Source organism: Grus americana, chromosome Z, assembly GCF_028858705.1.
Source record: "Grus americana isolate bGruAme1 chromosome Z, bGruAme1.mat, whole genome shotgun sequence".
Lineage (NCBI taxonomy): Eukaryota > Metazoa > Chordata > Aves > Gruiformes > Gruidae > Grus > Grus americana.
Genome location: NC_072891.1, coordinates 2,935,556 through 2,957,912, shown reverse-complemented (window position 1 = coordinate 2,957,912; position 22,357 = coordinate 2,935,556). Strand labels below are relative to the sequence as shown.

Sequence of the window (22,357 nt, the reverse complement as noted above, 5' to 3'; positions counted from 1 at the left end):
CAGAAGGACAATTAACTGGATAAGCAACGAAGGTCCATTCAAACCTAATGACTAAAAGTCAACCCTCTGAAAACACAGTAGGAGCTATTTAAATTTCTATTTCTTTTCTCCTCATCGCTCCAATATATGTTAAAGCCTGAAAAGAGTCTGGGCTTCCTCCGTGCTCCAGGGACACGTTCCACTGCAAGTGATGTGCCTGACTTTAAAGTCATAAAAGCTGACAGCATGACGTAGGCGAGGTTATTCTGCCATCGGATTAGGCAGTCCACCCGAAAGGAAAGCCCAGAGGTCCAACCTCCGTGTATCTGCTTGTGAAACAGAAATCCCCCCGGACAGGACCGTGCGGCACAGGAAGGCGACATGCTGATTTCTGATGTTCAAAAAATTAACAAATCCAGACAAGGAAAACACATTTGCTCAGATACCCAAGTTCACAGAGATGCACAGAGACAAGTGCGATTGAAAACCGGTCTGCCAGAAGCAGACTTTAGTGTTTCTGGCACCTGACAGAAGGACACAGGAAAGGTTAAAGAGCATCTTTTGAACAGTGTTAGAAAATGCATTTGGCACATTAACAGTGTAACACGATGGCAATGTGCCATAAAACGCATAATGGAGCCACAAGAGCGTTTGAGAACATGAGGGAGCTCGTGGGTTTGGTTAGACACATTGCCCTTTGGCAGCCTCAGGGTCACATTGCTTCTCAGCGGAAAGAATTTCACTAAGATCCATAGTAAGTTGTGAACAATGATACTGTGATTGACACATCAACCCTTCCAACCAGCTCATTCTTGATCAAACCCTTTTAGAAGCACTTCATGCTGGCTCCTCCTCTCCAGAGCACGGAAGTCACTCTTCACATGTTCCCTCAAACCCTTCAAAGTCTTCCTTGGAAGTCTGCTGTCCCCTCCACCAAAGTAATTCCCTCCACAACACAGCTAACCATACCCCAAAGCCATCCCAGACATCCAAGCAATCTTCCATGTGCCTTCCCAACTTCCCACGACTGGATATTCAGAAGACAGTCTCCCTCCTTAATGCCCATCTCTTCTGATATGCTCTACGTTGGTCTTCTTGCTCTCCTCAAGGGCTCTGCTCTTATCCCAAATTATAGCCTACCACCACCACTGGCCCCATGGTGACTCCATCTACACTTCACAGCTCACCGGCAGGGAGGTTTTCCTGGATGCCCTTCCGCCCTTTCCCTCCTCTTCAGGCTCATCGGTTTGTGCTAGAGCACTGCAATGTTGCACCTGTCATGGTGGCCTTGGTTTCTGGCCAAGGCCATTTCTGTGAATGGGACATGAACTCCTGCTGTTCCTCCGGCATCTTCTTAGGCCAAAGCAAAACCAAGAGGTCCTAAAAGCTCCAGATCCAGGCAGGTGACACTCCAGTGCAGGAAACAGGGAAAAAGGCAGTTAGAGGACTCCAAGGTCACTTAGTAGAGGACATAAGGTCACGGTCCCATGGAGATTATAAGGCTTCCTGGGCAGACCAGGGACATAACTGGAGGTTGGACAAAATGACCTCCAGAAGCCCCCTCCAACCTTAATAATTCTACAACAGCCTCCAACTCCTGAAAAACTCAAGCATGTTTAAAAACACCCAAACCCAAACATGTCCTACATCCCTCTTTTTTCAGAGCTAGGGTTTTAACATTTGCTGTCATGAGACAGGTTTAGTCCTTAAAACTCCAATCTCGAAAGCCCTCTCTTTCATTGCCAGTTCCTGTTTCAACTCTGCCTGGTCCCCTTCTCTAAATGGTGACAAGACTCTCGCATAACCTTCGTTAGCTGAACTACTTCAGCACGTACCCAACCACCCCCTCCCCCACCTCCCATTAAAGATTTTTTTAAAAAAAAACCAGAAAAATCCATACTGTGAAGCGAGAACATTAGCGACAAACCCTCCACACTTGCGCTAATGTTTTATTATATTGCCAGGACCCCCCTCGATGCCATTTCAAGTCCCAGAGTATATTTATCTGCCGTTGTACCTGCTAACGAGATGGCTTGCAATTACCCTATTGTGGTCCCGCACCCGCGGTGGCCAGCTCTCCTCAAGAGGTGAAATGCTGCTGCTGGTGATGCGGGGGTGAAGGTTTTCATCTATAAAATGGTGTTTTCAGTTGACAGGTTTTGCTGGAATTTTCATAAAGCTGGAGAATGCTTGCAGGTTATTATAAAAGAGTAAATTAGAGGGCCCATAATAAGGGCCTGTGACTAATGACAGCATTTCCCATTGACAGGTAAATACCAAGATAACTGGCATTTGATGTCAGGATGGGGGTGGGAGGAATAGAACTTGTGTTTCAGTTTTTTGGTCCAAAAAAAAAAAAAAAAGCACAGATGGACAAAGTAGTACCAGGCAGATCTACGGCAAGGTTGGCCATATTCCTGCTGTTGCACAGGAATTGCTTCATCTAATGTGATGTCACCAGCAGCAACTAGTGCCAGGTGCTTCAGAGAGGAGCAAAAGGCGTCATCAGGCAATATGGCATGAGGGAAACTTGCCTTATGGTCTTCAAAACCCTCAGGATCTGGTTCTAGACTGAAGAATTTAACACGCAGAGCAGAGACCAAATGAAATGGTGCTGAATATCAAGCAAATAATCCGACCTCCTCCTAAGCCAGCACTCGCTAAGATGCTATTTTCAGGGCATCAGATTAATTTGTTCTCATTTTTAAGGAGTCTTCCTGAGACTGGATTTGAAAAGGGCAAAGCCCCAGCTCCAGCTCATCACAGAGAGATAGCCAAGCATCTGTACCTCAGACAGGGCTGAGCTTGCGGGACATGCAGGTTGGGACACCCTCATCATGCCTGGGAAGGCAGCCCTGTTGCATGGAGAAGAGCAGCCACTTGACAGGCCACCTTGCTTCCAGACAAGTCATGCATGTCCTTAAACCCCAACAGGGACAGTAGGCTAAATAATGGATCCCAAACCTTTCCCTCTGATGCAACATGACACTCCTGCCCTTGGGCCACTGGATCTGTCCCGTACCCACAGATCCCACAGAGCCAACAGGAATTCACTGTGTCCTTCTCATCACTTCGACTGCCCTGGTGAGGGGCCCCTTCCCTGCTTCAGCTCTCCCACCACCCCTTGCCTCACCCTTCCTTGCACTCATTCAAAAACCCTCAAAGCCCTTCCACAATCAGTAAGACATTTCCTGGCACAGAATATATCCGAATCTCAATGGAAACTCTTCGCAAAGACAACTTGTTGATCACACCATAGCAGAACGAGTCTGAGGATCCGCAAGGCAGCCACATCAGCAGGAAGGCAGTCATCATCCTCTTCCAATAGGCTGTTTTCAGCATTAAAAAGACTCATTTCATGGTTGAATCTGTCCAACTTCTAGCTAATACATGCTAGGAGGTTTTTGTGTCAAAAGGTCTGAAAACCCTCCCACTGACTATCACAGCTACTCACGTGCAGCGCTCAAGTTCCTTTATCCTCAGTATCACAACATTTTATAATCCTGGTGTGACCACACACTCTCCAGTATTTCCTCATCATCATTGCTGTGCAGACACCAGAACTGGAAAGGATACGAGCTGCTCTGCCCCGTGTAGGAGCCCTTTTCATCACACCATCACTCTGAGCTCTCCTGATGACATGACCACACCTAAAAACTCTAGACTTTACACCTACTCTTCCCACCAAAGACCTTCAAAACAGCCATCCCAACTTCCCAAGAAAATCTTCCATCTTACATTTCTTGTTCCACATATATTTGATAACTCATGACTGAACAAGGAGTGAACAAGGAGTCCAACCTTTCTTATGGATTCTTATGATGGGTTGCCATTCTGGAATTTCTACTCAACTTTTAAGCAAGATTTAATTTAGGCTGTCCTGAGAGACAGATAATAAAAGATCGCAAACTACTCTCCCAACATTACAAGCTTGGTTTAAAAAAAAACAAAACAAACAAACAAACAAAAAAAAAAACCCAACCAACCACAAACCCAAAACTCAGAAAAGCTGACGGAAGACACAATTCCAAACCCAAGAGAATAATTCTCAAGGAATGGCTAAACAAGAAGCCTACACAACTGAAGACACTTCTACAGGTCATCTCTGGCTCCTGCTTCTCTATCTCAAAGGAGCAGAAGCGACATGCAATTTCAGTCTCCTGCAAAACTTGTGTGAAATCCAGGCCTGCCTGAAGTCAGCCAGAGCTTTGCATCGACTTCAGCAAATCCTCGTTGTGTGGCTGATGTCCCTTGATGCTGCAAGACTAACCAAACCAGAGACCCTCCCAGACACATTTTTTCTATAGACCATGTGCCACTGAAGCACAAATTCCAGTATCTGAAGTCTGTACACTAAATGCAATCAACTTTACCCCAAATAGCTATCACAAGAGGACTCAGGTTTCCCGTCAGACAAAATAAGGTTTGAGACAGGGAGGAACTCCTGCTCCTGAATAATGTTACAGAAATCGAAAGTCACAAGCAATGGCTATCCCTATGCATAGCCAGGCCAGAAACACGAGCTCTGGCAATACCTGGTGAGACCAGGTACCCACGTTGGTAGCAAACATCTGCCAAGGAGGTTCTGAATAGTCCCAAAGCAAAGTGAATGCCAACGGCTTACCCTAGCCATAAGCACCCCAGCAATGCACGTGAAAGGAGATGTTTACCCTCTTGCAAGCTGCCACAGGTTAAAGTCCATTTTTTAACCTCTTATAAAAATCAAAATGCCAGTGAAAAGGTGGGTGGTCCTCTTTACCTTGCACTCTTCATCCAGTAGGTCCAAGATACCAAGTTTTGCCTCTATAAGATCTATGCAGGGCTGGTTATCATAGAAGTCTATGAGAGTCCAAGGGATTCCCTCCTTCATGTACTCTTCTTGTTCCAGCTTAAATACGTGCTGAGAGTGGAAAAACAGCAGAGTTACTGACCATCAGCCCCTTCCCTGTTCACCCACTTGTCCCCACCGGAGTAGAGCGTTCCACCAGTACATCCAGAAGCCATAGAAGCTTTAGGTGCCCTCACGTACAGCTTTGTAGAGGCTCTACCATTTACACAATCTAGCTTCTGGCAAGGAAAATAAAAGCATTACACTAGAAAACCATGGGGCAGGGGGGAAATAAAAGGCTTTAAATGACTTTCACTAGAAAATGACTGAAGCTGTCACTACATTTAGGTGGGAACCATACATTGAAATGGCAATGATATACATCTCTCTTGGGCTGAGAAAAATCCCTCTCTCCTTTAGTGCTCTGCTGATTAAACTAGTGACCTGCAGCAGGTTCACAAGCTGGCAGAAAAGTCGGGGCTGAGCCCATATGCCCCCATCTGCAAGCAGAGCTTCACAAAGTGCACCCATCACCCTGGAAGAGATAGCAGCAGCAGTATCTAACTGACTCAGGAATTTCTATTGCAGATTCTTATTAAAAAATAAATAAATAAAAAAAAAATCTTTCCATGGCTTATATCTCTCAGACCTCTGCCCAAGCAGATAAATTGTCTCTGGCTATTTCTGAGATACTCTAAGCATATGAACAAATGATTTTTCAAATGCACATTTTTCTTCAGAGATGGCTTTTTAAAATCTCTTCAAACATGTCATCTCAGAGTTTGAATTCATAAGCTTCAGAAGTGATAGTTGGACATACTAAGAAAGATATGAGTAGTGCAAATACAATCCATAATTTACTTTTCATTTTTAGCAGCAGTGATCTGATGCATTAGATATACCACAAATGTTCATGTCCACGCATATGATACGGTTTCAAAATGCCAAGTTACTCTGCACTATTTAGCTGCTCAAATTTAACAAGGTTTTTTTTTTCCCCTCGTGTCCTGAAACTAACAGTAATTTTTCCCCTGCTTACAACAAAAACAGAAGATGACCCCTTACTGGTTTCATATCCAGTGCAGGTAAGCGCTTGTATCTAATAAAATGAAGAATCTCAGGCTTCTGTGAGCCATGTCCAAGTGAAAAATGGGGACTGTGTCCAATCCTGCTATTTAACACAGAGTTTTAGTTGCAGGGGTTTAAACCACACTTAACAGTCAGGTGTCCACCCACGCTTTGTCACACACTGGATATCAGGACTCAGCACAAGACTATCCAGGTTTACCTCAGTTTAGGATTGAAACTATGCCGAAAAAAGAGAAATTTGGCAAACTATCTATTTATTCAAAACCATCAGTGAACCTTTGCATCAACCATTTGCAAACCTGCTTCCCGTATCAAGCTTATCAATCAGGCAACATTTTCAACTTGATATATTTAGTGCAACTGCAATGTACAATCATTGCCCAGGAGAGATGGTATCCCAAGGACTACATTCCTGCTGGCCATGCTGCAGGTAAATGCCATCAAGCAGAAGCCAGACAGACAATAATGCCGCCATCATACATTTTCTGCTAAGTTTTATGGAACGTTTCCAAGCTGACCTTACCGAGTTGAACTGCTGCTGGAGCTTTTCGTTGGCATAGTTGATACAAAACTGTTCAAAGCTATTCACTTCAAAAGTTTCAAACCTGCAAAGCAATGAATAAATCAGCATTAAGTGTTGCTTCGTCTCAAAATCTACTATTCCCTGCAATGGTGTCATCTGCTTGACGGGGAACACCACTTACTCAACCGTCTCTTCACATTCCTCCTACCCCAGATCTACACTTTATTCCTCATTCCCCGAAACGTCTATCTTTCCTTGCCACAACTCAAGGGATTCAAGAGGTCTGTTCTTCTACGCACGAATGAGATATTTGGTACTACTGTAGCTTCCTGCCCATCAGTAAGCAGTGCTGAGACGAGAAATGTAACAGCCTCTCTCGGGGAAAAATATTATGAAATATTAAGTCCAAACAAATTCACTGCAAAGGTGATGGAGAAACAGTAGCTGCTCTCTTAGAAGATCCAACGCAGTGTTCTACATGCAATTCAATAGAGCAGAAAAAGGAAGTATTACATTCATAATTACAGCCTCTGTATTGCATCCCTGATAGCACAAAAATTAGATACACGTAAGCAAGTGACTTCTGGAAGGCAGAAGGTGCTTTCAGCTCCAATTCCAGCACGTTCCTTAAAGGGAGTTAGACGTTGGTCTCAGTGATGTCCCTCTCCACCAGGGCTTCAAAAGCTCCCCTTGCCAAAACACTTTCCCACCCCTCTGCGGGCCATGGGCCAACTCCAAACTGAGCTCAAAACTGGTTTCCTAGTCACAATTAGAAAAGAAAAAATATGCAGTTTTAATAATACAAACTACAGGGAAGCATCGGAAAGAGAGCAGAGCCCCTGGGGTGGTAAAGGCTGAAGCACGCGACACCAAGGGACAAGCAGAGGGAGCTGGGCTTGCTCTTAAAAAAGGAAGTTTTTCAGCTAGCACAAGGAATTATGTTATTTATATTTCTATTTTTAAGGCACAGTTGGAGGAGGGAGAAAAAAAAAGTCTTTGACACATGACTGTAAGGATTAAACTAAGGGAAGAAGTGGCAAAGCTCCCTGAGCTTAATAAGCTACTGTAATGATAAATGCGTGGCAAATTAATTGCTCGGGTGCTGTAGGAGCTGGCAGAACAGTCATAAAGCACTAAACAAAGGAAGGCCCTTTTTTTCCCCAGAATTAGTATTTCTGGTACTTTCTGAGGACTACCGGGCTGCTACCCTTGTGATGCAGTTCCAGGTATTGCAGGGGGTAGTGCCCTCACCATACAAAATGCCTGAGCCCTTGGGGAAAGGCAGTGGAAAAGGAAAAGGGGGAATGGCAGAAAGGAACCACTTTTGGGCTTTTATTTTTCCCAACGGCTCTGAAGGAAACCCAGGACCTCCTCTCCCTCCGCCCGCCCCAGGGCCAGCATCGCCCCGGAGCTGATTCAGCCTGTGCCAAGCAGAGGATGCTCAATCCCTCCTCATCCCAGGAACCGAGCTTTACAGTCTTTAATGCAACAAATTCTGGTGTCTGGGACCAACAAATGTTTATATCAAAGATGTGGCCAGAGCCTCAGTGATGAACGTGTCCTTGAAGAGCTCCTGCTGTGCTTGATCTTGGTTGCAGACCAGCGCCTTCAGCTCTTGCAACTAAAGGGTCTCCCCCTTGGAAATATCAACTCCTGCAGGTTCATGATCAGAGTAGCGGGGCAAGAAAGGATTTAACTAAAACGGAGATGGAGAGGCACAGTGAGCTAAGTGGAAAAAGGCAAGGAGAGCAGGGGTACAAGAGGGAAATATATTGGAGTGGAAACTCTTTTTCTGCCTCAGAGACACCAGATGTGATTTATGAACCCTCCCAGCGAGCACCAGCCAGGAACAGAGCAGCTATACAACATCAACTCCAAGGGAGATTTCACTAATTAAGGGACTCTGACAGCGCAATTTGTTAATTGATGGAGCAGTTTGGTTGCCACCTCCATGCGTGCCCTCGCCAGGAGGTCCTGCCTGCCCAAAGTGACTGCGCTAAGACAACATCCTAATGGGAAAAGCAATCCAATGACTGTTTTGTTTCTATTCATTTCGGTGCCTATATTCTTGTGCAAAAAATAAACACATTCACCGCTCTGATCCATCACCAGGGCTCCCGGGAAGGCACATCCCAGCTTGGGGACAGCTCCTGCGAGTGGACATTGGGGAGCAAACGTTGCATTTTGGCTTTTCTCCTGTTCTGCTGTACAACTGGTGTCTCCTAAATCTGCTGCAGCACCGGGTTTTATACTAAAATATTTACAGTTCATAAATAAGTCCAGCATACAGCTGGCCGCCTGGGTGTTTGCACTTCCCCTCACATGGCAAACAGAGCAAAAACAAGCCGTCCCACCAAGTCCAGGAATGCCACATGAATCCACTCTTCAGATGGAACATGGTATTGCCACTATAGCAAATGACGCACTTTCAGTAAATACATTAAGGTTTTTAATGCTGCACCCTCTCACCTCAATACCAAGAGAATTAAGGATGTGGAGTCAAATGATAGAGAATTAGGAGACAAACCCCAAAGCCTCTGCACCCTTGGTTTGGACCCTGTTCCTAGAAATCCCACCCATGGCAACAGTCATCCTCCAGGAGCATCAGGACAGAGGTGCTCTCGGGATGTCAGGGACATGCAGTGGAGGCTGCAGGCAGGCTCCCTGCCTTTCTAGATTAACTCCTCTGTGAGAGGAAAAGGAAGAACAACAGACATTTTGGGGAAAAAAAAAATCAAAAAAAAAAATCCAGTATTTGGGAGAATGCATTAAAGCTCCCAAATAACCTGAGTTTGGGGAACCAAACCACTTTTAAGGACTGCAGAGACTCAGGTTCCCAGCACCCGAAGTCCCTCCATTGCTAATTATTCAGCATTTAGACAGCAATACCCCCTTCTGGAAGGGATTTACCATCTCTTTAGGAGACTGGACTGACACACAAGTGTTATGGCCTGGAGCACAGACACCGTTCCCCTGCAAACCTGCCTCTTTCAATAGGACCTTGCAGGTACCCATGGCAAAAAAACCCGCTGTACTCTGTGGTGACACCAGTGCTGTAAAAGCATCAGCTGGCCCACACGCTGGATGTGATGTACAGCAGACCTGCAGCTCAGGGAGGTTTTTCTTCCACACTAACAGGTTTTCAAGCCCAGCTTAATCTTTCATGAGCGTTATCCTCGAGTCTCCTTTTATTCAGATTTCTGAAACACCATGGCTGATTTTCTAACTCAGACGTCCAATTTTCTGCATTGACCCACTATCACCCGCATGGCTCCATCTCAAAGCTTTATTTATCATATCCCAGCCTGCAGAATTCTCTGTTTGTAGGGACACTGATGGGAAACAGCTTTTCCATCTCATACAGACTTCAGACCAGACTATGCCAATCCCAGCTGATGATTTAAGATCTTCCAGGTCCTGTGCTATCTACCTAGGACAGACACTTGCAAACCTCTGACAGCCACCTCACCTTTTCAAGCCATCTCATCGAAATCCCAAACCAAAGAGGACTGTATTCTTATCATAGTTGATACAAGTGTTCCTGTAAACTTTGCCGTATGGCTTGCTGACGGAGCTAGGCAAGCAGTGGGCTACACCGATGCTCCAGCACTGACTTCTGGCATCCTTTCTGCTGCCATGGCTGTCCAGTGGATGTTAAAATCAACATCCCAAACATCAGCAGCTGTAGAAACCCCACAGGAGGTTTTATACACAAGATCCAATTCCAGTAATTGCGTAGGTATTACAGCCATAAAAGCTTTCTGCAGCTGACCCAGAACCGCTTCAGCAGGATTTTATTTTGAACTTCAGGTTCACCTAGATCTGACAGACCTTACAAGGAGTCTGCCACGACATGAGATTTGGGACTGAGCAAGCACAGTGAGTGCACTGGGTCGGGGTCCAGCTCCTGGAGCAGCTACAACTCTCACCCTGAAGGTGCAGGCTGCAAGCCTTGCCCTCGGTTACGCCAGAGCTTTTTGCACCTTACCCCCTCACCGCATGTTCCCAAAGCCCTCCGAAAGCCCTCGCTGCTCAAGGGCCCTGCAGCAGTGCTTTCACAGCTGAAGAACCAAAGTAGTTTCCTCAAACCCCACAGCAACTCCAGGCAGAGCCAAGCTCAGATTTTGGTCTCCACATCAGCACCTTTACCCCTAGCTCACCTTTAAGCTTGATGCTTTAGACAGCACAGTGGACAGAAATCCTGAATGGGAACAGCATGGGAGGTAAATCCCAAAAGCCAGCGCTCAAACAGATCTGCGTGCACCATTTCGGGGTCAGGGTTGCACAACCTAAAGGAGGATCAAAACTGCAAACCTCACACAACTGTGCTTTTTTGCATCCCTTTCTATTATTCCCATCACCTGCCACAAGCCAAGGTCAGGCATGCACTGCCAGAGCAGCGAGACAAATCAGAAAGCATTTTTAAGGCACAGCCTCAAAAGCAGAAAGCGTGCCTACCCATAGATATCGAGCACGCCGATGAAGGAGTGCTGCTTGGTGGTGGTGTGCAGGGCCTTGTTGATGTGCTGCACGATCCAGTTGAACAGCTGGGCATAGATGTGCTTGGCCAGGGCGTTCCGGGCATTCACCACTTGCTGCACGGACATGCTCTTCACGTAGGTCTCGGCCGTGGTGATGAGCTTGCGATGGCAAAGCCAGTGCTGCATCTGGCTCTGCTCCACTCCCAGCAAGCTGCAGAAGTTGTTCAAGTGCTCGTCCTCGCTCTGGGGGGGAACGAGAAGTAACGTCAGCAAGTCGGTGTTACTCCAGAACTGGAGTTCTAACACCACGCTCCCAGATCAGTGCAAGAAATTAGCAGCATTTCGTAACTATTTAGGGAAATACTGTGTTTCTCTGCGGTTGATAAGAGAAGTGATGAGCACTCATCCAGTTGCACCAGCCTGCACGGACATGGATGAAACGGCTCACACAGAGCTCTGAACGGGGTACACCCTATGGCTTTCCTCTGCTCGGGCTATCCTTAAGGTCTCGATCTTCGTAAAGAGCAGATTTCCATGGTGACTGCCAACAGGAAAGAGCACTCTCCACTTTATTCCTCCTTGTGCTGCAGCTACACGCTCCGTCAGAGCAACCTTTAACCCTCAAGTTAAAGCTTAGGCTATGCCATTACACCCTGCCTTTTACAAAATAACTCCACTTTGAATAACAAAGCCGCACAATGTGCATTACCAGAAGGGGGTTGTGTTTTCCATAATCAATAAAATGAAATGTCAGCTTCATTTTCTCTAGCGTATTGTATTTTTTTCCCTCCCTCAAACGAAGTCAAGGCAGTTCTGAGTCTCTATTATAGTGGGCACTGCCTTTTGGACACTAAGAAATCAATTTCCCTTTCCTCAGTGTAATAATATATATCTAAAGGAAGTGTTTCCAGTTAGATACATGCTTGTATAGAAGCTGGATGGGTTTGGGGATGGAGAGAAAAATGCATTTTAAAAGTCGTCTAGGATGCTTTTTTGCTCTGGTATCTTTTTGACCATGGATTCAAAGTCTTAACAGGATTGATTTAATACCATGCAATTACATCTGAAAGTAATTAAACAACATGTGCTCCGTTAAAGAACTCAACATTGCTGGAGCAGACCCCTTTTACATATCCATGTTGTGAAACAGCAAGCGAATTACCCCCAGCCTCTAGGGTACCACTAAAAGAGTGTGCAGAACCCATTTTAATACTTTAATTAGGAACAAACGACCCAGTCTGGGATGCAATGATAATTGACAGGACAGTATTTTCTGGATAATCACTTTCCCCTCGCCCCCCAAACACACACAGAAACAGAAAAAGCACCACTAAGGTATCTTCAGTCTTATTTATTCTCGCTAATTAACTGTGTTCCTTTGAATACTGGATGGCCACATTACAAGCAGCAGCCTCGTGGCTTTGCCTGTAGCAAAGCGGTTGTAGAGCATCACACCTTCTGCTGGTGGGAGTCACTGTTCCCCCAATACTCTGTGCACCAAGTCTTTTAAGAAAGCGGAGTTAAAGATGGGTTGGGACATAAGGTGGTAAGCAACCTTTGAATCATCTTGCTTACAGGCTGGCTAGAGAGGAGAAATGCTGCACTATCTTCCAGGAAAAACAAGCAATCGGGAAATCACGATGTGTTTTCAAAAAACAAAAAAAAAAAAGAAAAAGAAAACCAGGAGAAAAAGGGCTTTCTACCAAAGGATACTGCTGCGAAGCTCAACACATCCAACGCATCCTGATTTATGAGCATGCAAAGCTTCCCATGCACCCCACTCTTGCTAGTGACCTACCGACACGCTACAGGCATCGCCATCTCGTTCCGCTTGGATTTCCAAGTTTCCTAGGTGCAGAATGGCAGCAATTATCCTAAAAAGGGTCATCTGATGAGACTCCTTCACTCCTATGGGAAAAATTGATAGCTGATTGTCACAACAGAAAAGAAACTGCAATTTTCAGTTTATTTGAAAATGCCTGCGGTGTTTGATTTGCTTCCCAGGCTGTTGGTTTTCAGAGTTATCAGACCTCTCCCAATAAACTCATCATAACCTCTCAAAATGCTAAAAAATGAGAGTAAACTGTGAGAGGAGCTCCTCATGCTATTTCTTTACCCCTAACGGTCATATCAAAGCAATTTTATCACAGATGGATTTAATACTGTTGCGAACATGCACAAAACCAAGGAAGCTACTCCATAATGATCAAACGAGATGACAGCTATAGAGGCTCTGCGGCTTTTATAGAACAAGGAGTTGTTTCTCTGCGATTGTAGTCCAACAGTGAGATCTTGCCAACAACTGAAGCACAGAAATTACAACTTATTGCCAGCGTCCCACAAAGAGAAGAGAAAATTAAAGCCATGCACATGGTGCACAACGCCTCCTGACTGATGCTACAGCTGGATACAGCAAGTCGCCAGGGAGGCGATGTGCAGCTCTGTCTTATGGTCCCCAGTGTCTCAACAGGAACTGTATGTTGTGGGTCTTTGCTGGGGGTGAAATACATTATTGCTTTATATCTTTTTTTCTGGCATGCTTGTGCAGGCATTCCTAGCAGGACCTTTGCTCAGCAGCAGCCTGCACACAGCTTTCTTGCCGTATCTTGCATTTTTACATCCCGACTGGGTTTCTGTGCCCCCTTTGTGTTCAGTGCCGGTGTCCTAATTATCCACCCAAGGTCTGAGACATCACCCGCTGGTTTTTGAATTATCAAGAGCTTCCCTTTCTCTCTCTTGGGACTTTTCTGTTATCAGCACAGCAAGAAACATTTCAAGGTTACTAAAAGGAGCAATGCTCTGCTGTTACTTGGCACTCTTAATTGGAGTTAAGCCTGGCTAGGGTGGGGATTTGCAGATAAATCTGACTTCTCCTTGTTATATATAAGAAAGGCAAGACTAGAAAATATCTAGAAATTTCACCAGGCCCTGAAAAGAATCAGACAGAGCTGGGAAACACTGAAGAAAAATGAGGAAAGGCAGAGCCAGAGGAAGCATGTGAAGAGCAGGAAAGCATCATGAAATTAGCAGCAGAGGAAGATGTTCACGCAGTGCTTCATAGGGACCAGTAAGGAGACAGAGAAGGGGACCAAAAAGAAACCACACACGGCAAGGAGGTGGGGAGAGAGTTCCCTGGGCAATTTTGGAGCAACCAGTGGAGTCATATTTTAACCAGTGGAGTAGCTAATAGATAGAAGTCACACAAGCTAGACAAAAGCAGGGTAAAGACAAGACTCCACTGTCATGCCAGGGGGGGGAAAAAAAAAAAAAAAAAAAAGAAGGAAAAAAAAAAGAGAGGGATCAAGCCCATCTAAAACACAAAGAGGATAAATTTTGGGGAAACACTTCCAGTTATAACTCCTGAAATGAGTCCCCGTGCTCGTTACTGCCACAGCCAGTGGCTGCGATACAGCTGCTCAGGGGAATTTCACAGGTGGCTGTGAACATCATGAGCTCCTCTCCCAACATATAAAATGCAATGGAGAGGCACCAAGACTTACCAGGATTTAAAACCTTGGTTTCAGATAAACATCAATAAACTGGGAATATCTTCCCCTGCAAAAACTGTTTTATCTTTCAAACAGTCGCTGCTGCAGGCAGGTTACTGCACTGCTCAACCGCAGCATGCACAGGTGGTTGTTGCAGCTGCAGATTTTGCAGCTGGCCCTGCGGACCCTGCACAGCAGGGATGTTGTCAGCTCACTATTCTGAGGAATCAGCTACTCGGTACGATACTGTGATGTTCCGAGAAGTGACATCACCCTCAACCCAAATACAGATTGAACTGCAGAGTAATAGCTCTTTTCCTGCTTGTAAATAGGGTAAAAAATAGCAGCATAGCTTTGACTCCTGAATGGTTTATTTAGGTTTCTCTTAAATTCAGTGTCTTCCTCCGTTTCACTGCCACTTCGCAGATAGCTGCAAGAAACACTGCTGCAGCTCACGCTAAAGAACAAAGTAAAGCCAGCTAGGTCAATAAGAACATGGATTTATACCTCTTAGTGTTACAGGAGAGCCATATAATTCAGGCAAAACACTGAAAAACATTTGCAGGAGACTTCTGCCGGGAAGCCTCCAAGCAGAGCAACCCCTTACCAAGCAGGGTGAAGGCATGCCTGGTTTTCTCAAAGTCATCAGCATCATCCATGCCATCAATAGATGTGTCACCTCCCTGAGAAGCGTAGAAAAAGTCTTCGGCACATGCTAGGGGAGAAGAAGGAGAAGAAACAAATCAGCAAGCAGCACTCACCCATCACAGCGTGCACTGGGATGCTCCCTGTCCCCCATCCTCGAAGGGCACCCGTCTCCTTTGAACCACAATTTACTTAAAAATGGACGAAGCATCACCTTGATAAGTGACTGTGACTACTTCTTGCAGTGATAAAACCCCTTCCCCATGCAAAGCAAGTTCAACCGGGGCAGAGCTGTGGTATATTTGGGATTTGAATAAATGCTCTATTGCACAGGTGCATATTACTTCAAATACTGAGGTTACTACTTTCCGGTTTTTTTATCTTGTTTTACATATCCATGACCAATTCAGTCATTTTAACACCTTTCCCACATGATGCCTTAAATCTAGGGAACAAAGGGAATGGAGGATCGCTTGCAGTGCCAGCATTACACCATTTAAGCATCTGTGCTTTAGCAAAGTTCTTTCAGAACGATGCAAAGCCAAATCCAATGGAGACTGAGAGGCATTTCAAATGCAGATACAACAAGAAGAGATCGCGGGATTTATACCCACTTTAAAAAGTTGCACATGCCATCACCCTTCCTTAAAAAGAGGCCTTATTTTAGGCCAAAATGACTAAGATATGTGCCCAAGGCTGCCAGGCTGAGCCCCGGCAGTGCAGGAGCAGACTTGGCCCCAGGGCTCCATCCCACCCAGGATCGGTTCTCAGCACCAGCTTCAACTCGTTTTGAACCGGGTACAGGGGACTCACAAAGAAAAGCTAAGAAACATCATTAACACTCACAAACATATTTCCCAAGTATCATGAAAATAATGAGAAAAACAGCCTACTGTGTGTTCCATATCAGCCTGCTGGTAATCTTTAAAACACTGCAATCTGCACTTTTTTTGACTCGCATTGCCACCAGAAGGTCCCCATCCCTTCCCAGACCTCCCGCAGGCTTTTGCATTAGCTGCACTTTCAGGTTGTAAGAAAAACATTTAATTCTTCTTGGCATACAAAGCCCTGGAATCCAGAGGCTGCAGATTCTGCTCGTTGCCGGAGCACTGGGAACAAGGGGCAGAAAATGCTGAATGGGGTCAGAGACCCGATGTCCATCCCGGTCCCCGCAGCACAACGGGAGCACACCCAGCCCGTGATGGAGCACATCACATTAACAGCTTGATGTTGCTGCATGTCACCCTGCAAGATGCATCCAGGGCTGGAGATGGTTGATGGGACCGGGATGCCTGGCACCAGTTTTAACCATCCACATTGGGACCTGCTCCTGCCTCGAGTCATCTCTGTTATAACCAACTCCAATATTTATATTTCAATACGTGTGCAATCGTTTTAATAACCACAGAAACCCTTTGGTTCACTGCAAACAAATAAAGCATGTTCCTGCTTTACGCCATGGCCCAGGCATCATTACATTAGACACCACACATCAAAAGGGCCCCACGTTGCACACCGACTCCCACGTTTTAAGTCACATATTTACCTTCTAGTTTGAAATCCAACTTTTAGGATTGCCCAGCCTGAAGGGCCAACACTTACTGGTTTACTCTGCTGGGCTCAAGTAAGTTTATAGGCTCTCTTTGTTTTCTGGCATTTTGCAATATGAAAGAGTAACAACCATTCTTTCTATGTGCAAGACCCAAAGGAGAAACAACAGATCCTACTTTTGATATGGAAAAATATACATCCTCCTCTCTGTCTAAAAAAAAAAAAGGTGGATTTGCACATCAAGATACCCCTTGCTTTGTATAAGCCTTGGGGAGAAAAGGTTGACAGGTAAGGTACAGCTCACATGAGGAAATAAGTTTGAGTTTTGACTAGTCATCTTGAGATACAGGCTAGTAAATCTGATGCAAAGTTGGTAACAGAAAAAAAAATCCCTCGAAAGGAAAATAAGTCAATTGTGCACAGATGCACTCACAGAAAACTGCCCAGCACTGCTAATTCAACAGGGCAGAGCCACGTTGACCCCGACGAGCACAGTTCGCAGTGCAGATGTCCCTGTCTCCCCAACGAGTGCATGAGCAGCGCCGCATCTGCCAGCCAGGAAAACATTTCAGGGGGTATTTCCAAGCAATTGCAAGGTGCAGGAAACCCCAAAGACACACACCTTTAATTTTGGAGAGAATCGCTTCTTTTTCCATTGTCACATTTTACACAAATGCACAAGCAGGAGGCTGTGCAGATACCTGGGATACAGCAAATGCACAAGCACTCTGGAAAAGCACAGCTGGAGACTGACAGGCACTGACAACACCAAATTTAGATAGGAAAGGAGATGCTGAAGCTGAGAGCCAGTCACAGCAGCATAAAGATGTCCTGGATGATGTACCAAGAGAGCAGAGCACTCTCAGCCTTCAGTACTACCAGTCACCACAAAAACAGACCAGGCTTTTAAAGATCCATGTTGAAAAAGACTGAGATTTCCTCTGATCCACATGTTCCCAAGAAGAGAAAGGTGGTTTCACAGCTGGAGCTCTCCCACATCAACTTGTCTCCCAGACTGGGTTGAAATAATTTATTTCTGAATTTTAAGATCCCAGGGGACAACATTACTCAGGGTATCTTTGAAAAAATGAAGCGCATAACCCCATAGTAGAAACTCTTGAAAATGCTCAAAGAGGTGTGCTCTGGGGTCGTGTGAGCACGCAATGGGACCAAATACAGGGTCTTTGATGGTAGCTGGGAAGCTGCTGTCAGAGGAACATTGCTTTGCGACCCACAGAGACCAAAAGGAGCCCCAGGTCCACCACAAGCCCTGACTTACAGAGCAAAGTTTCACTCTATGGCTGGCGCACAGTGAATCATGCAAAACCTTCACCTCCCACCCAGGTGTCCTGGGACAGACATTAAGGTTATGCCTAGACAGTCTCAGAAGTTATCTTACGCCTTAAGCAAACTCATGGATGAGGGTGTCTGGTTTGGTGTCACTGGTCAGAGTATGGACTACAGTTGGGTGATGCACCAAGGCTTACTGGTGACAACAGGACAAGAACAGGACTGCTTCCATTTTAGCACCCGCACTCGGTAAGTGTAGCCAATGTGCTTAAGTTGATAAAAAAAGTCATTAACACAAGCCCAGAACTACCCAGAAACAGAAAGCCTCTCTCTCGATCTACCACTCCTCTAGAGCCATGATGGAAACCTCTGAGAGACTCCGCAGCAGCAAGATGCTCTATGTTGGGATCACAACCTGCCTTCCTCACCACTTTAAATACTTAAAAGCATGCTTTTAAGCCTCACTTCCCTTTTTAAGCAACAGCAAATATTCAAGATAAAAAAATTAATTACAACAAATCTCTGCACCCCCTGCTGCAAGTGAAAAAACTCTAATTCAGGCATCTTACATAGGTTTTGTTGCAACTTGGGATGCATCTGGGGAGTTAACCATTGACAGTCAACCTAAAAAGATAACAGATTCAAAGGACAAAGCTTCAAGACACTGGCCAGATCAACCCATACTCATACTTCATTTGAAATACAGATCTTTACACAAGTTTCCTACAATATTAACACATGATCTCCCAGCATCAGCTGGCATCTACCACAGCTGGTGGTTCACTGTGGTTCTGCACGTAGATTCTACAAAATACACAGGCTTCTCCCACCGTGGCTAACCTCCAGCCACAGCAGCAGGAGCCTAACAGCACCGACCAGCGCCGCACAAACGTCCTGCACTTTATGCACCAAGTTGCTGCACAGCGGAGGTGATGAGGGCTGGTGTCTCATCCAAGGTGCCACATCCCTGGAGATGGCATGAGCGAACCGGTGCACCACCGGGGAGAAGCAGCCCTTCAAGCTCACCTGCCTCTACCTCCTCCCACTGACCAGGCGCACACAACCTCATCGATGACCTGCATTTCTAATCCCACAATGCTTTCCTGTTGCCATCACACCCAGGCACCATCACCGGCAAGCAGGGAGGCAGAATTACTTACTCAGTCCAAGGTCTTTGAATTCTGGAAGACTCGCGGAGGCACAAAGCTGATAGAAGATGTGGTAGTTGCGCTCATCTTCCGCCTACGGGGAAATATGCCGAGATAACAGAGGCGAGAAGTTACAGCAACGCTCCCACCCTCCACCCAGTGCCTGCTGAGCCTGGGCCTACCCTGACCCCATCCCCTGACTCCCACCATCAAGACCTCCTCGGTGCCACCAAGACGACGGGGACCTTGTGCCACCTGGGAAAAAGGAGGCGCCAAGCCTTGCCCTGACCAAAATACATTGCCCATCTCGCAAAGGAAATAAATAACTTTATCTTACACACTTTATCCCTAAGTTAGGTTAGCTAATACACACTGAGTTGCAAACCAACAGCAACATTGAGAGAGGTGGCCTACACTCGTGGATTCCCAACATTGTTCGGTTTTAGAATTTTTGTAGTTGGGGGGTTTTTTGTGTGAGGACAAAAGTTTTTCAGGTGCTTCTGAGCTAGATATCAAGCACAAACCAAGAAAAGTCCCGAGCCCTGCACGAGAAACCCAGGGGATGTGCCACAGCAGAGACATCAGCTTCCTCAGCCCTTCTCTTGCCTCCCTCCCATCTTCAAAATTCAAAGTTGTTGCCTGCAATTTATTCTTCCTGCCTTTTTATGAGGTTCAATAAGAATCTCAGCAGCTGCCCAGAGAAAGGCTTCCCACCCCTGCCCAGCAGCCATGCCAGGAGCAGCGGTCCCTCCTCGGGGCTCCAGCCTCAGGCAGATGGAGGGAACAACCAGGGGCCAACTAATGAGTCTCCCGGGTACCTATTCCTCCAGAATGAGGTCGCCAGGTTGGGATTATCAAGAACAACTGCAAAAGACTGAGCCTGAAAGACACGTCTGGAAGCTGTGACCACTAGGAAAGCTACTTTTAAAGTGATTTTTTTTTTTTTTTAAATAATCCAAAGAAAAGACCAAGACCATTAAATTCCCGGAGCACAGCACCCAAACAGCAGAAAAGAAGAAAAAAACAGCACAACTCCTCACCTGGAATACAACTCGTGATTTTTCCAACAGGTATGTCCTCATATTGGCACCAATGATGTGGTATCTTTTATCAAAGCCGATCTGAATGTATTTCCCGAAGCGACTGCTGTTGTCATTCCTGGTTGTCTTAGCATTTCCAATTGCCTGCATAAAACAAAATCAAACATTAATTTTTAATTTAATTTTTAAAATTGTTTAAACATTTAAATTTGTAATCGGTGTTACATAAACAGTCATGGGAGGATTTGAAGAAAACCCCTTCCCAGATGCAGAAGGTAGAGCACAGGGAGCTGATGAACGCAGAGCAGCGGTGTGACTTTGGGGAGGACTCTGTTACTGTAAAAACACTCATTTCTATTTCTGTGTGGTTTTCTTCCACAAAAAAGCCAAAACCACCACATTTTTAGTCATCAGATCATCCACATCCCAACAGCTACAGCACTCCTATTTTGCCTTATAGGATGCCCCCACCTTCGTTCAACGACAGCCGACATCAGCTCTCCTGGAGGGGACACAGGTGACAAAGCCCTGCGAGAAGGAGGGAGCCAGCTGCAATCCGTCTCCAGATGTTCAGGCTTTGGTCCGTGGGTTTGGTGACATGGCCAGAGCCCCTCCATGCCTCTCCAGTCCCTACCTGTCACCTCCCGGGCAGGCAATGCTGCCGCACACAGTGGCAGAAGGGAGAGGAGACAATCCAGCACACGTGGAAACATCAGGGGTGCAGCACTGCAAACATGGGAATCCACCAAGCAGCCAAAGGAGCAACTTGTGGTGATGCAAGAGGTCCACAGAAAGACAATACTCCCCTTCACGGCTACACCAGCCTTATTTTCTACTACCCTTCCCCTGTCCCGAGATCATGAGCCTCAAGCAATCACAGAAGAAGCAACGAAGGGAACAGGCACGTTCAGGAAAAAGCCCTTGTGCACCTCTCGAAGGCTGGCTGCCCTTCCCAGGCTCTCCTTTGCAGGTCACCTCAGCAAGCTCTGCCTGCTCCCTGCCCCATCCATCCACCACCACCCCAACTCCTCTGCCAGCTACTGCACCTCCTTTCCCCAAAGCCCATTTTTTTACCCCTTTACCGCAGCTCCCCCTTCCACTTACGGCACTCCCAGACCCACAGTCCCCACTCCCCACCTCCAACCCTCCAGCACACATCCCAGACCATCCAGAAAAGCAGCAGGGCAGAGCACACACTCTCCATCCCAACACCCATCCCTCAGGGAAAGAAGAGGTTCACAAACCGCTATAGCAAACACTACAACTAGGTATTTTACAATCCAGAATTACCATCATCAGCTTATCTTCAATTCCTTGTCTATGAAGTAGGGATACCTGCCTCAGGGACGCATGTCCCGTACGTCAAACACGGTGTGCCTCATTGCTAAGGGCTATTTCACACACACGCCTCTACTCCAGCTCCACACTTTAACTTTTTTTCGCAAACCAGGCAGTTCTCTCTCACGTTTTTTGTGCGGGCAATGTTCTCAGCTCTTTCCAGACAAGCTCCCTGGCCCCAGCACTTAGAAATTGCATCCAGAACTGAAGACAGGCAAGAAAATTAGAGCAATAAAATTATGGGGTCATACAGAAGAATAGCGTGTGCTATGAATTTTTCCTTGGATGCCTCTAAGTGTTCCCAGGTATTGCAGCTACATTTCACAGAGGCACAGGAGATGGGTGAGGAAAAGAGCAAACCAGCGTGAAGCCCACGCTGTGGCAGATCACCATGCATCCTCTGCCAGCTTTTGTTACTGCTCTTGTCTTCAAACTGACTTGGAGAGTTTGCAAATGAAGTTACTTAGACTCCAAAATCTGTTTGGAAAATGGGATTTAGGCACTCAGATATTTATTTGCACCATCTGGTCATGGTGCAATGAAATGAAGCAGCTTTCCTTTTCTATTTGTAAAAGGGAATTTTTTTCCATTAGAGCAGGGATTTCCCTATAATGGGACTTGTTATTCCTCTATATGATTGATAGCAACAGAAAATTAACAAAAATAAAACTGCATTGAAATATCTCAAACAGATTAAGTAACCCCTTTCTCTTATATTTCAAGCCCATACAATTAAAGAAGAACAGGAGGTACCATGTGGAGGCAAGAGGAGGAAGAAGATGAAGAAGATAAGAGAGTAAGGGTGCCAGCAGCACCACTCGAGCTGTCCCCTCCAGAGCCCCGCCAAAGCCCAGCTCCTGGAGCCGTGCTGGGCATGCACGGGCTCAGCTTCAAGACCAAACAGAGGTTACCAGCATATTTCTGTATTTTCAGACAGCTCGGGGCTGCTGTGAGGCT

The 22,357-nt window shown here is 46.0% G+C and overlaps 1 protein-coding gene across 2 annotated transcripts in view; it reads right to left on the bottom strand.

The window, feature by feature from the left end:
• MYO5B (myosin VB) overlaps positions 1 to 22,357 on the bottom strand; it is a 148,895-nt gene that overhangs the window by 75,086 nt on the left and 51,452 nt on the right. For both annotated transcript variants that reach the window (XM_054808962.1, XM_054808960.1), the window contains exons 6-12: positions 20,063 to 20,206; positions 19,035 to 19,116; positions 14,996 to 15,103; positions 12,699 to 12,808; positions 10,878 to 11,143; positions 6,420 to 6,501; positions 4,739 to 4,879 (exon numbers count right to left, since the gene is read on the bottom strand). In XM_054808962.1, coding sequence (XP_054664937.1) covers positions 4,739 to 4,879; positions 6,420 to 6,501; positions 10,878 to 11,143; positions 12,699 to 12,808; positions 14,996 to 15,103; positions 19,035 to 19,116; positions 20,063 to 20,206 — 933 coding nt within the window. The remainder of the gene's footprint in view (positions 1 to 4,738; positions 4,880 to 6,419; positions 6,502 to 10,877; positions 11,144 to 12,698; positions 12,809 to 14,995; positions 15,104 to 19,034; positions 19,117 to 20,062; positions 20,207 to 22,357) is intronic.